This window comes from Chelonoidis abingdonii, chromosome 7 (assembly GCF_003597395.2).
Source record: "Chelonoidis abingdonii isolate Lonesome George chromosome 7, CheloAbing_2.0, whole genome shotgun sequence".
NCBI lineage: Eukaryota > Metazoa > Chordata > Testudines > Testudinidae > Chelonoidis > Chelonoidis abingdonii.
The window spans coordinates 55,492,345-55,506,195 of record NC_133775.1 but is presented as its reverse complement, the minus strand read 5'-3'; the positions used below and the strand labels follow the sequence as shown (position 1 = coordinate 55,506,195).

At 53.0% G+C, this 13,851-nt stretch overlaps 1 protein-coding gene across 2 annotated transcripts in view; it reads right to left on the bottom strand.

Moving 5' to 3' along the window:
• The window catches only part of NCF2 (neutrophil cytosolic factor 2), a 32,318-nt gene extending 18,782 nt beyond the window's left edge, over positions 1-13,536 (bottom strand). Inside the window, exons 1-10 of one of the 2 annotated variants that reach the window (XM_032772946.2) lie at positions 12,857-13,536; positions 11,869-11,951; positions 11,060-11,168; positions 9,256-9,390; positions 8,404-8,511; positions 7,226-7,285; positions 5,737-5,780; positions 3,808-3,949; positions 2,535-2,597; positions 1,752-1,830 (exon numbers count right to left, since the gene is read on the bottom strand). In XM_032772946.2, coding sequence (XP_032628837.1) covers positions 1,752-1,830; positions 2,535-2,597; positions 3,808-3,949; positions 5,737-5,780; positions 7,226-7,285; positions 8,404-8,511; positions 9,256-9,390; positions 11,060-11,168; positions 11,869-11,951; positions 12,857-13,030 — 997 coding nt within the window. In that variant the 5' untranslated portion in view covers positions 13,031-13,536. The remainder of the gene's footprint in view (positions 1-1,751; positions 1,831-2,534; positions 2,598-3,807; positions 3,950-5,736; positions 5,781-7,225; positions 7,286-8,403; positions 8,512-9,255; positions 9,391-11,059; positions 11,169-11,868; positions 11,952-12,856) is intronic. The other variant, XM_032772947.2, reaches the window with a different exon arrangement.
• Positions 13,537-13,851: the final 315 nt, after the last annotated feature.

Sequence of the window (13,851 nt, the reverse complement as noted above, 5' to 3'; positions counted from 1 at the left end):
CCCTGCCGACCCACCGAGTGTTGCTAGGGTAAAAATCTTCCGACGAACGTGCATGTGGTGCGCGCACACCTAACTGGAATGGATATGAGCAACACATCTCGAAGAACAACAGTTACAAAGGTGAGTAACCGTCGTCTTCTGGTCCAGGTCCAACAGGGCTGCTAGCTGCTGACGCCTTGCAGCACACAGCTGCTTTCCACTCTGGGGTCAGAGGACACTGTCTTTGGGCTTGTTGAATGGAACAGTTTCACACTTTCATTCAGCAATTGGAACCCCCTCCTTCTCCTATCAGGCAAATGCTGGAGAATAGTGTGGAACTGGGGACTCCAGCAGCTTGCAGTGAAGTCAGCCACTGCTGCTGCAAACCCAGGTCCATCTTAAATGGTGCAGCATTCAGTGACAGAGAGTACAGTCCCAGACAGCCCCAGAAAAGGCAGGCAGCAGCCTGCTATGGGATGGTCTTGTGCTGATTTCCCTGCACTGGGAGGTGAGTGAAGTGGGTTTAGTTCTCAGCTCTGCAAGCTTGGATGAGATGCTTAATTTACTCTGTGCCTCAGTTCCTGCTCTGCAGGATGGGGACAACAGCAACTCCTTGGTCTGACTTGTCTATTGAAATGATAAGTAGGGAGTTCGGGACTGTCTGTGCAGCTCCTTGCACAATGGACCCCTGATCTCAGTAAGCGACACTCGGCACTACCACATCACAGATTGTTCTCAGTAACGGTGTCTGAGTGTGCGCACACTGGGAGTGCAGCATTCACTGCAGTCCAGACAGCCCTTAGCCAGGCACACTGAGGATCTTTTCTTCTGAGGGAGTAAAATTAGCCTGACTGTCCATATGAGATGGAATTGAAGGTTCAAGCAGCTTTTCAAACACAGCCCTCGTGCCCCCTGTCCCAGCTGCACTGAACAAGCAGTGGGACTCTCTGAAAGCCCGAGCAGGGTTCAGAGCCCTGGGAGAGAAGCCCATATTTAAAGCTAAAGCAGCAAGACTGGGTCCAACAGTCCCAACTAACCCCTCAAAGGCAGTGAGTATTCACAGCGGGCAGCCTGCAAACCATGAGCATCTTCCTCCCGAACGCGCCCCGCTTGTACCCAGATGCCGTGCCAGATTCGGGCCCTGGCTTTGTACTGTTCCCCACCAGAGACACAGGATTTAGGGTGGGAGGTTTGTACTGTTCCCCACCAGAGAGACAGGATTTAGGGTGGGAGGTTTGTACTGTCCCCCACCAGAGAGACAGGATTTAGGGTGGGGAGGTTTGTACTGTCCCCCACCAGAGAGACAGGATTTAGGGTGAGGAGGTTTGTACTGTTCCCCACCAAAGACACAGGATTTAGGGTGGGGAGGTTTGTACTGTTCCCCACCAGTGAGACAGGATTTAGAGTGGGAGGTTCTTAAGTGCCCATGTGATTTAGGACCACACTTTCAAAGTGCTTCTAAGTGACCTGAAGGTTTGTGACCATCCAGCCCTTGTTCTTCTAGTCCATTACCAGTGCTATGCCATATAAGACTACAAATGGCTGTGTCCCCTGCTCCGGCCTCTCTCGACTGCCCCAACAGCACATAAGGGCCACAGAAGAGCTGCAGCTGGCTGGGACAAATTCCCCCAGTGCAGGTACAGCAGAGCAGGGGTGTGCGGGGGGCTGCAGGAAAGAAAGGGCACACCATCAGATAGGGTGAAACTAACACCAAGTGCTTGTTCCCACCAGCTACTGCTGTCTCAGTGATCCCGGGTGCGATGGTCACTGACCTGGTGCTGGAGACCTGGGCTTTTCCGGAGCGGTGGAACTGGGTGGGGCAGGGATGTCCAACTCAGCGGGCGTTTCCTCCTGTGAAGGATGTGAGTGCGACTACAGTTAGTGCTACTATTGGGTAGGGGCAGCACTGGGGAGCTGGGGTCCTGCTGTCCTGCGTGTGAGATTGCCTTTTAGTCACCAGGCAAAGCTGCTGCTTTGGGCTCTTGGGTGGTAGGATCTGTGCGTCACATCCCTGCTGGGACTCACTGGCCACAGGCATCCTGGAGGAGTGGTTGGGGTAGCCCTAGCTCAGCTCCCCACCATGTGTGATAGTGCTGGGTGGTACCCTGTAGGGGGCAGTGTGCATATGGAGGGAACTGCCTGGCAGAGCCTCTACATCTCTCAAGCCAATCAGGTCCTGCTGGAGAGAGTGGGATGATGAAACACTCAGTCTCCCAGCAGCACAGGCAATCCCTGGCTACCACACTATGGAACATGGGATCCACATCTTCGGAGGTATATGGACATTCATGAAGGTGGGGTGCCTTGGTCATCCTGACTGGGGGAAGTCCTGGGTGCTCCAGGAGCAATTCATGCAGCCCTAGTGAGCGTGCAGGGCTGGAGAGCATGAGGCAGTGGGCGCTGGGCGGGTGCTGCAGGCAGGTGCCCCTGCATACAGTAACAGTGACAGCGCTGTAGGCTCTGGTGAGCAGCATCATCATTCTCCAGGTGCGAGACACCACTCTGCTGGGAAACATCTATTCCAAAGGGGCTGCTAGTGCACCAGCCTGGCTTACCCGGACCTGCAGCTGGTTCTGGAGCTCCACGGCCTCAAGGTAGTTATAGGGGACAATCCCTTTCTGTGGGGAGGGGAGACACACAGACAAAAGCAGGAGTGGTTAGGAGGAGACTGCGACATGTTACATATTAACATATGGGTAGAACCCACAGGCTGGGAGGGAGCAACTCAACCACGCCCAGCAGTCTGGGGGTCTCCTCTACACCTATAGCCTGGAAGGGCAGCTGCTGCAGAGTTTACATTTGTTTCTCGTGGTCTCTTCCAGTTCAGAGAGGTGTCTGAGCAGCCCAGAGCTGAACCTACTGTCCCAGGAGGAGGATGTAAGAACAGGAAGCATTCCCCCCCCCCCTCCCCGCCTCCACATGGTATCTGATCAGACAGCAACCAAGCTGCTCTTGGTGGCCTTTCTCAGACAGCTCGCACTTCTGTGTCATGGAGCTAGTGTGGGCTGACACAGCTTGGAGCTAGTGCCCGAGACTTTGCTTTCATGTGAGGGGTCTGGCTGCAGGTGCAACCTCAGGGCTCTTGCTCTTTGGGGTGAGGGATGCATCTGAGGCCAAGGCGGGGCTTGGATGGCCTTTTGAAGGTCATTAACAACAGATGGAAGGAGGTGCTGAATGAGACCAGCTGTACAGGAAGGAAATGTGGTCAGGCCTTGGAGCTGAGAGCCCACCATCCCCTTCCTGGCTATGCCACTCACTTGCTGCTTCACCGTGGACAAGTCCTTTTGTGGCTTCCGCTCCCCCACCTATAAAACAGGGACCTCCCGGGGTGGCGTGATGGGTACTGTTAAAGTGCATGGGGTGGCTGTAGAAATGCAGGGCTGAGGGAGCAGCTAGCGGGGATGCAAGGAACAAGCTGTGGATCTCACAGTGAGAAGGTGGGTGGAAATGCCCTGCAGGGTCCAGCCTGAGGTGGGGCTGGGGAGCAAGCCAATCTGTGCTCAGATGCTGGCTGATGGCATTAGAGGATGCCAGGAAACAGCTCCCCCAGGGACCTGTAGCAGGGAAGGATCCTACCAAGCCTAGAAACACGTGTGTGTTTGCAGCACTTTGCAGGCTGCAACGAGGACCCTAAAGCACATGGGTCAGGTACCAGGCCCCAGCAGAAAAGCAATGACATACAAAGCAACCCAGCAAACCCACCCAGCAATCCCCCTAGGGGTCAGTGGGGGCTTTGGCATTGCCTTCAATGGAGCAGGAGCGGGCCCTTAGCAAGTGCCAGCCAGCATTGGCCTGGCAAAGCCCACGTGTGGAATGGGCTCTAAGTACCTTCCCGTTGAACATAACGGTGGCCCAGTTGTCCTTCCCCTTCGTCAGGACAAAGACAATGTTTCCCGGCAGGACCTGCAGCTCATCTGCGGTCTCGGGCGTGAACTCGAACAGCACACGGTGAGGCTCCCCTTCCAGGGCCCTAGATGGGGACGCAATGGCTGGGTCAGCTGGGAAGAATGCTGCTGCCTTCCTTAGCTTTGTCTTGGATCTTTTGTTCTCCTGGGCCTCTCCCCGGCTCCCTCTGTTTCTAATGGCTGAGGCTGTTGCACTCACTATGTCAGAAGGACATCGTCCTCCCTCACCCTATCTGCTCATTTTACCCCATTAGCCCTGCAGTGGGAGAACAGACATCTGAATTTTGGCCCAATGCACTCCTCACTGTGCTATCAAAGCATCAAGTACATCATCCCCATATGTACAAAGCACCCTTCATCCAGAGACCTCGAAGCACTTTACAAAGCAGGTAGGCAATAAGTATCATTATCTGGCTCCATTATATAGATGGGGAAACTAAGGCACAGAGTGGCAAAATGACTTGCCAAAGGTCACGCAGGAGGTCAGTGGCAGGGCTGGGAAGAGAGCCCAGGACTTCTGGCTCCCGGTTTAATGCCCTATATTGCCTGCCATAAGCAAACTAAGAGCTGACTGCACAGTGTCCTCCAGGCGCTGATGTAAGAGGTAGCGGGAATCCTTAACTCTGGGAGCCCAGGCACCGTTTGAGGGCAGTAATGAAACTGAGTGTTTGATTTGTAGAGGGAGTGCCCGGGAACTGGAGTCGGTGAAGGAATAAATATGGCCACCCCACAAGCCCTTTCTCTGAATACAGCCAGGCTCCTGTTTCCCTGCTTAAGTCCCTTGATGCTTTAAGCCTTTTATCTATGGCAGTTTTCAATGTGTGGCCTTTCACCAGGGGGAGCTGCAGTGTTTTCTCAAGGTGGGAATACAAACACTGTGGCTAAGGAGAGATGAGGGAGGCTGGGCTGGGAAATGGCCCCGGAAGAGCAATCCTGCCTTTCTAGTATCAGAGCAAAACATGCTGTAGGACTCCTGGAGACCCTGAGGGTCTGTCAGCATCCTGTGCTCTTCTGCAGCGTGTCTTCACGCTGCCTGGGCATAGCTCAGGTTAGGAGAACAGGAAACCCCTCTGCTGCTTCAGCACAAGTGGTACATAAAGCAGCTGGGGAGCTCAGCTATAAAGAGTAAAGAGCAGCTGGCCACAGCTAGGGTAACCAGATGTCCTGATTTTATAGGGACAGTCCCAATTTCTGGGTCTTTTTCTTATATAGGCTCCTATTACTCCCCACCCCCCTGTCCTGATTTTTCACACTTGCTGTCTGGTCACCCTAGCCACAGCGCTCTGGTAAAGAGCATGTGGTTTTCCATGGCACTTCAGGGAATCATAGGTTGAGCCCCTCTGAAGGCAGAACTGCATATGATTGCCACTAAATTAGAATGGAAGTTGCTAGGTTGGGCAAACAGATACGTGGTGTTTGTGCTGTTGCAATGAGGCTAGTGTCTGATGCCATCTCTCATCCTCCCCCCACACGCAGTCTCCTCACTCCTTCCATCGCTCACTCAGACTGCATCCCCAGAGCACACGGGACAGTAGATAGGGAGCTGAACCTATCTGGCATTACAGCTGTAAGTTACCAACTCCTGTTAGGGGTGGCATCGTTCTGAATGCAGCCAGCACCAGAACTGGAGGAAATCCAGTATCCAATATAGTGCGAGTGTGCGTGTGACGTGGCCAGTCTGGGAGCTGTAACTGCACAGAGCTCGGTACTGGGACAGGTGCTACACACACTGCTACTATTCTGCTTTTCTATAGGACCAGTCATCTGAGCCTTATGCAGCACCTTGCATACACTGATGCCTCCCCCCCACCCCCCGACTGTGTTTAACTCCCCCAGACTTTGTTTAACTCACCGGAGGATTTCTGGTGTCTTTGGTCTGGGTGGGGGGCCACACGTCTGTAAACAAACAAACAGAACCTAAACAATCCTGCTGGTTTCATCTCTCTGCAAAAGGAATCCCTCCAAGCTCCTAACACATCTCTTGCCCTTCTCAGGATGTTTCCTTTCTCCTGCTATAGACCAGCAGTTTAATACTGGCAGTGGTACAATCTCTGTTCCTTTCTCAGTGCAGCCCAACCCTTTATTTGCCCCCAGGACCATTGCTGTGCTTTGCGCTGCCAACTCGGAAGATGTTCATAATGTCACTTTAGCTCATTCCCCTAAGGGTCTGTCTACACTGCAATTAGACACCTGCGGCTGGCCTGTGCCAGCTGGCGAGGGCTAAGGGGCTGTTTAATTGCAGTGTAGATGCTCAGGTTGCAGCCTGAGCTCTGGGACCCTCCCACCTTGCATGGTTCTAGAGCCCTGCTCCAGCTGAGCCCAAACATCTACACTGCAATTAAACAGCCCCTTAGCCCAAGCCCCGTGAGCCCGAGACAGCTGGCACGGGCCAGCCATGGGCGTCGAACTGCAGCTTAGACCAACCCTAGAGACCACAATTTAAGCCAAAGCCCATTCAGCCACTTCATTGTTTGTTACAATATGCAGCACCATGCACTCACCTGCTCATGAATTTCAGCTGTCATCGTGGTGCTTTGCTTTGCTAGGCCCTTCTGCACCGCGACACTATCTCCTCTAGTCTTAATCCAAATCATTTTGGATCCTTAGCTAATTTTGCCACCTCTTCCAAGATCTTGCTACATTAAACATGGTGATACTACTGAACGGTAGGGAAACATGCTCTCAGCCTCTTGCCATAGTGGGAACGGCCCGCTTATTCTTGCAGTGAAGCTGTTTCAGTTCACAAAAGAACATACACCTGCTGGCCCTGTGGTTACCTCACTTCCTTGATAATCTTTCAAGGAAATTTAATGAAAGCCTTCTGGTGGCTCAAGAGTCTGAACAGGTGGAATGGCCTCAGAAGCAGCAAATGACAGCTGAAGGCCCAGTGGGGAGGCGTGTTTGTCAGCAAACTGAGGCTGGCAGGAGGGAGAGAGAAGGAGGGAAAATAACAGCTGAACCAGCCAGGTCTTGTTGGATTTCCTGCAAGTTGTTGAAGATCAACTTCACACGCAGGGTGTGTGGATGCAACAATCAGGTGTGACTGCCACATGTGTGGACATAACCAAACTAGCACTGATCTAGTTAGGTTGCATCACAATGGAAGTGAAGCCACAGCAGCATGGGTTAGACAGTGCCACCCAGGACGCTGGGTATGGGCTGGGGCAGCTAGCCTGGGCTGTCGCCTGTGCCTTCACTGCTGCTGCTGTTTGAGCTAACGAGGTCAAATCTAGCTGCTGTGTCATCTGTGATTGCAGTGCAGACATGTGCACACGTTCTCTCATTGGCAGCACTTGCTGTATTGTGCTAAGCGTGTTATGACGCACTCAATGCTGCCTCACCTGCGGCTGAAGCGGAGCAAACCCTGAAAAACTATCCTTGTCGACGACAGACGCCACGACCTGCAGACAAAGAGGGGAAAGGTCATTACTTGGTTCTTCCTGGCTTTCCCTAGCTCCCACTCCGTCTCCTGCCCTCTTGCTCCCACGCTTTTGCTTGCTACTCACTGTAATCTAACCTTCCCATGGCCCTGACTCTCCGGCTTTGGAAAATCCCTGCTAACTGCTCCAATTCCCATGTATTCCTGACCCAACCGCCATAGGGACCGCTGTTAGAACATAAGAACGGCTGTACCGGGTCAGACCAATGGTCCATCTAGCCCAGTATCCTGTCTACCGACAGTGGCCAATGCCAGGTGTCCCAGAGGGAGTGAACCTAACAGGCAATGATCAAGTGATCACTCTCCTGCCATCCATCTCCATCCTCTGACAAACAGGCTGTTCCCTAGTGGTTCTAACACCCAGCCCCAGTTCAAGAGCAGCCGTGTCTTCGGGCTAAACACTTTTAACTGCGCTACAGGGCACCTGAGCCTGCCCTCTCCCGGGAGTGAGCTCTCAGGCCTGAGCCTTGCCCCTGGAGCACTGATTGGGACACTGTTGGCTTAAAATTCAGCTATATTTGTAGCCTGAGCTTCTCAAAGCAGCTGGAGAGAGCTAGGTTCCCAGCTCCCTTTCAGTGTGATTTTGGTACTTAACTTTGGCTTTCCCTTTGGCTATTTTGAAAATCCTGACCTTGGAAACCAGACGCCCTTACGTGCATTACTGACGGCCTCGGGAGCATTGGAGCTGCTGCTGGTTTATTTTCTGGCTCAGGCAGTGGCAAGGGAATTGGCCATTCGCTTCCCGGTTCTCATGCACTAGGTCAATGCTGCCCTGTTTGACTCTCACACACTGAAGGGGGCCTGAAAACATGGTGTCACACAGGCTTGTTTTCTTGTTTTTACTCATGCAACTTCCAGATTTTAAAATGGATTTCTACTGATTTCCCTCCCCCTACAAGTGGCTGAGTCCCTCAGGGCAGGGACGTCCCAATTCCCTGTTCTCCTCTGTGCTGCCAAGACTCAGCCAATAATAAATAAGTGGTGATCCCTAGGTAAAGGCCAGCAAATTGGCTCCTCTGACCCACAGCCTGACTTGAGAAAACAGCATGTTCATTCCTCCCCCTTGGATGAATTTCCTACCGTAGCTTTTCCCAGGTAATCCTTCTTCTCCAGCTGAGCCACTTGCTTTTCATTTGGCCTAAACAGCTTCCCCGGAGGAATCACCACTGGCTCAAAGAGTCTATGCTTCTGCAGCACACAGAAATCACAATGCCTTTCAGGGATACGTGGGAAGAACACAGCTTGCTCCAGCATTGCCTGTTTTCTGTCTTTCTGTTTAACTCTCTCCATGTAAACTCTACCCAATTGCCCCTTTGTGTCAACCCCAGCTCCCCCAACCTCACTCAATCCTGCTGTCCTCTCCCCACAATCCCCGCTCAATCCAACCACTCCGTCCCCACAGCCCCCACTCAATCCAGCCACCCCCTCCACACAACCCCCACTCAATCCAACTGTCCCCCAGCCCACAACCCCACTCAATCCAACCACCCCCTGCCCACAACCCCCATTCAATCCAGCCGCTCCTTCCCCACAACCCCCACTCAATTCAGCCGCTCCTTCGCCACAATCCTCACTCGATCCAACTGCCCCCTCACCACAGCCCCACTCTATCCAACCACCCCATGACCCAGTCCTTCCCCACAAATCCCACTCAGCCCAAACACCCCCCTTGCTTCAACCCCCACTCCCCACAAAAAAAGCCCACTTAGCTCAACCGTCCCCTCACAAGCCTCACTCGCCTGCAAATCCCACTGTCTACCCTGAAACACACATTTCTCAGCTTTTTCTGCTGCTCTTGTAAAGTCTCTAATCAAGGACAGTTTCTCACCTTCCTGGAATTCAGAGCTTGCTCATCCCTATGGGTCCCTAGCTTTTCAGTGTGAGCCTAGATAGGAAAAGACCCACTGAGCAATCCCTAGTGTTATTCTTTACCAAGATGGCTTCCATCGCCCTGTCAATCTTGTTGTGCCGGGGCTCAGTCTTCATGCTTATCGCCAGCGTCAGATGCTCTTCAGCTTTTCTCCAGTCCTCCAGCTTGGCATAGAGCAGGGCTATGTTATACAACACCTGCAAGGTCGACAGGGAGCAAAGAATGGGCAATCTCCACTCACCCACTCCCACCGCAGGGCAGTGGCCTATGCCAGAGGGGAAAATGCAGACCCGCGATGGCTCACATTACTGCATATGGCACCCGCTGCCTGAGGACGCTGCTGAGGGGTTTGCTTGTCCTTGTATCCCAAAGGAGGATCCAGAAAGCTTCTCTGAAGGCAATGAGGTGATGTGTGTGTTTGAGGGGGATGGAGAGGACTTGCTTCCCTTTGTAACGATTCTGCTTCCTGCTTGTAACCTTCCTAACAATGCTCACGCTCTTTCCCAAGGGCAATGTGACTTGCCCTCACCAGGGCCAACTCATCTCCCTTTTCAGGGGGATTTGGATACAAAAAGAAGCTAGTTTTATATCTCTAAAGTTACCGGTCCTAGTGAACAGCCTTCAGTAATCGACCCTCTACGTCCCTACGCCCTGCAAGCCAAATCCTGGCTTTGTCCAGCTCTGTGAGGCAGAACCTGCCCAGCTGCAAACTCCTGCTTCGAATCCTCATGGGATTTGAATCCTCAACGGAGTCTAGGGAAGACGCCCCTTTCCTCCAGGGGCGGTGTCTCTCCGCTGCCTAATTGCCTGAGGATAATCAGTAGGGCCGTACCAAATTCACAGTCCATTTTGGTCAATTTAACAGTCACAAGATTTAAAAAATCATAAATTTCATAGTTTCAGATATTTAAATCTGAAATTTCACGGTATTGTAATCGTGGGGGGGTCCCAACCCAAAACCGAGCCATGGGGGGTGGGGTGGTCAGAAGGCTATTGTGGGGGGGTCACAGTATTGCCACCCCTACTTCTGTGCTGCTGCCTTCAGAGCTGAGCGGCTGGAGGGAAGCTGTTGGTCAGGCGCCCAGCTCTGAAGGCAGCCCCACTGCCAGCAGCAGCACAGAAGTAAGGGAGGCAACACCATCCCATGCTATCCTCACTTCTAAGCTGCTGCTGGCGGCGGCTCTGCCTTCAGAGCTGGGCTCTCGGCCAGCAGCCACCACTCTCCAGCTGCCCAACTCTCTCAACTCTGGTCTTCCCTACAATAGTCAGATTTCAGGGGGGAGATCAGATTTCACAGTCCATGATGCATTTTTCACAGCCATGAACTTGGTAGGGCCCTAATAATCAGGATAGAGAGGATGATGTCTTAGGGAAAGCAGTGCTGCCCTGGTCTCCCCCTATGGTGGTGGTAGCAGTGGGGCTCATCCCTGACTGACTGACAGAGAAGAGCCCAAGCTGCAGACAGATCCTCAGCTTCTCACCCAAGAGCTGAGTCCCTGGGAGGGAGTTTGGCCCTAAGCCAGCCCTCACTGGTTGTCATGAGGTGATCTCAGTCTTTTTTTAACTTAGGGAACCATCATTATCATGCACAAAGGATTGTGGGAGTTTGGTCACAGGGGTGGAATTGGTGTTGCTGGGTGAGGTGGGGCTTGTGAGATAGGTGCACATGCTAGGGGTCCTATCAGCTCTGGGATTTTGCTGCTTCATCAGCCGCTGTGCTGACTGTGTCTCCCCTGGTGACCCACTTCTCTGTTGCACCCACTGGCTGAGTGGCACTGGGTTAGCAACCCCATTTCTTCACCTCCCCTGGGCTTCCCGGCTGCCCTCGCTTGTCTCAAACACTCCCAGCCCCTGCACGCGCCTCACCTCACAAGCAAACAGCCTGAATGGCAGCCCCAGGATCTTGTAGTCTATCAGCAGGTTCCCTCGCAGCAGGGCCAACACCTCTTTAAAATCCTCAATGGCCAATTTGTAGCTGTCGAGGAAAGAAAGGTGATAATCCATCAGGGCATGGCTCTGTGCTAGTCTGGCTGCCTGCCATCCTTCAAGCCCCACAGAGTCCAGCTCTAGCCCTGAGTTGCTCTAAGATGACCCCTGCCAGCCCGTAGAATACTAATGGCCTTTTACCATTACCCGAGTCCTGGGGCCGTTTAGAATCATTCTCATGAGATATGGCTGCCTCAAGGGTCTCAGATGTCAGAATCTCTTGGCTCGAGTGCATTCCCCCTGCTCCTGGCCCATCACAGTTTGCCAGCCCTAGCAGTCTGAGGTCTGCGCCTCTCATCTCCATCCAGCCTTTTTTCAAAGCTACGATCAGTGTTAATAGTATGTTCATTGCACTAAGCGCTGCACAATGTGAGAGACAGGCCGCGCCCTGAAGGTTTTAGTTGTGTCTCCCCCATTGTCTTTGTCTTTTGGGGGGGGGGGAGGGTCTTTAAGGACACTGGGGTATTCCCCAGGGTCCCATACCTGTTCTCAACCCACTAGTCCTCTGCCTCTAAGCGAGAGAAAATGTTTACCTTGGGAGGTGTACCCTAGCCCCAGTTACTCACCTTTGGTATCACAACACGACAGACTTGCCAAATGACTGTTCTTAGCCAGCTGGAAACCAGGAAGTGGCTCTGCCTAGTGGCAGCACGAACCCCCCAATTCTGGAGAGTGCACCCAGCACTTACTTCTCTCTCCTGTAAAACACTGTCCCACGCTGGAAATAGGCCACGGCTAAGTGCTTGTCACGGTCAATGCTCCTGGCAAACGCCTGCAGAGAGCAGAAGGTGGTTCATACAGGATACAGACAGACTGGCGGAGAGTGGCAGAGAGAGACCCGGCCATTGAGTGCGAGGCTGCGGATCAGGGAGGAGTCCTAGAGCGATGCAGAGCAATGGAACATGCTGTGGAGAGACACTTGCCCTGGGCTGGGACGAGGCATGAGGGCAGAGCCACCAGGGAAGGGGCTAAATGCAGGGTGAATAAGAAAGGGGAACATGGAGAGATGCAAGACAGGGGAGGGGTTGCCTTCTTCTCCACAGCCTGTCCCTCTGTTACATGCCTGCTGTATTTCTCCCGACCAGCGTTTCTGACGCCCCAAATGGAGACCGGAGCTGGTCAGGAAATTGTCAGGAAAGGCCTCTTAGGTCCATGGTAGAATTTCTGGACCCCTCCAGAGCTCCCCAGTATAGCCAATAGCCGGGTGCTTAGGGCACTCGCTGGGAACCTGGAGAGCTAGGTTCAAGTCTCTGCTCTGAATCAGGAAAACCATTTCCTGCCTGGATCTTGCTGGGACCCATGCACTAGCTGAATTTCAGTAGGGCAGAAGGAATGAACTGGGCGAACTGATGCACTATAGTTGTCTCCCTGTGTCTTTCTAACCCCTTGCTTTTTCCCTCCACTCGGGGAATGCTCCATATGGCCCCCTACATTGGGGTGGCAATCTCCCCTCCTCCTTCCCCTGCACTGCACCCAGTCTGGCCAGTTTGCCAGCTACCCCCTTGGATTTGTGCCCTTCTGCATGTTAGGCTACAGATCAAGCCAGGTGTTGGACCTGCTTGTCTGCAAGTCATCCCATCGTTCAGTCTACACTCCACGTTTCAGCGGGTCTGTCAGTCTGTCTGTACATTAGTCAGACTGGCCTGTGAAAAGGGACCAGTAACAGGAGTGACTCACCTGCTCTGCCTCAGCCAAATTCCCCAGGATCAGGTGGATGCAGCCAATGTTAAAGCAGAGTTTGGAAGGGGGGTTCTGCACTGAAGTGAAAGCATCCAGCGCAGCTGTCCAGTCCTTGCGGTCTGTAGCACACACACCCTCGTTCCACAGTCGGATGGTCTCAGCCAGAGACATGGTGCAGCAGCAGCCTGCAGTGGAGTAAACACGGCCTCCCCTTGCTTCAGCCCTTCTTTGCTCTTTACAGTCACGCGGCCACTCTGCACTTCTCCTGCTTGTACTTCTGTGTTTCCTCTGGCCCTGGAGCCAGCAGTGTCGCAAACAAATCAGGAAGTGTCCCCACTGGTAGTTGCTGACACAGCCCTGCTGAGATGGGGAAGTAGAGCAGAGGCTGGCCAAGGTGAATTATTTTTCTTAACACATTCTTGATGTGTCACTCTAAATCCTCGCCCACTGCTGCCCCCTCAGTTCTTTACACTTTGCTTTCCAGGGATCTTCATCAGAAGTCATGTGGCCCCGTCAGCTGGATGTTTGTGACTGGGGGATTGTGCTTGTCATGGTGAGTTTATCAGTGAGTCAGAGCACTGAAAATGCATCCTGGAGGAATTAGAGCATCAGGACTGCTCAGTGTAGTGCCAGGATCTCCCTTGAAAAGTAGCCTGCAATGTCTCCACCTCTTTCCCAGAGCAGCTCCTAGCATCCTCTGGTTGCATCCTCTTCTCTGCCCTCCAGGGGTGGGAAGGGGAAGTGCAGCCCCTCTAGCAGGCTCAAAGGTGAAATGCTACGGTGTGTTTGCAGCAGTCCTGGGACAAGGCCTGTCGGTGTGGCTTTGGCTGAACTGAGCCAGCTGGCAATGGCCATTAAAATTCTAAAACCTCTGCTTGAAATCTGTTTTTTTTTTTCACATTATTACTCCCCCAAAGAACATTCTCCAACTATTGCCTTTTGACTGCCCCGGAAGCTGCCCCCCTCAGCCTTGCAATTACTACAGTCCCATT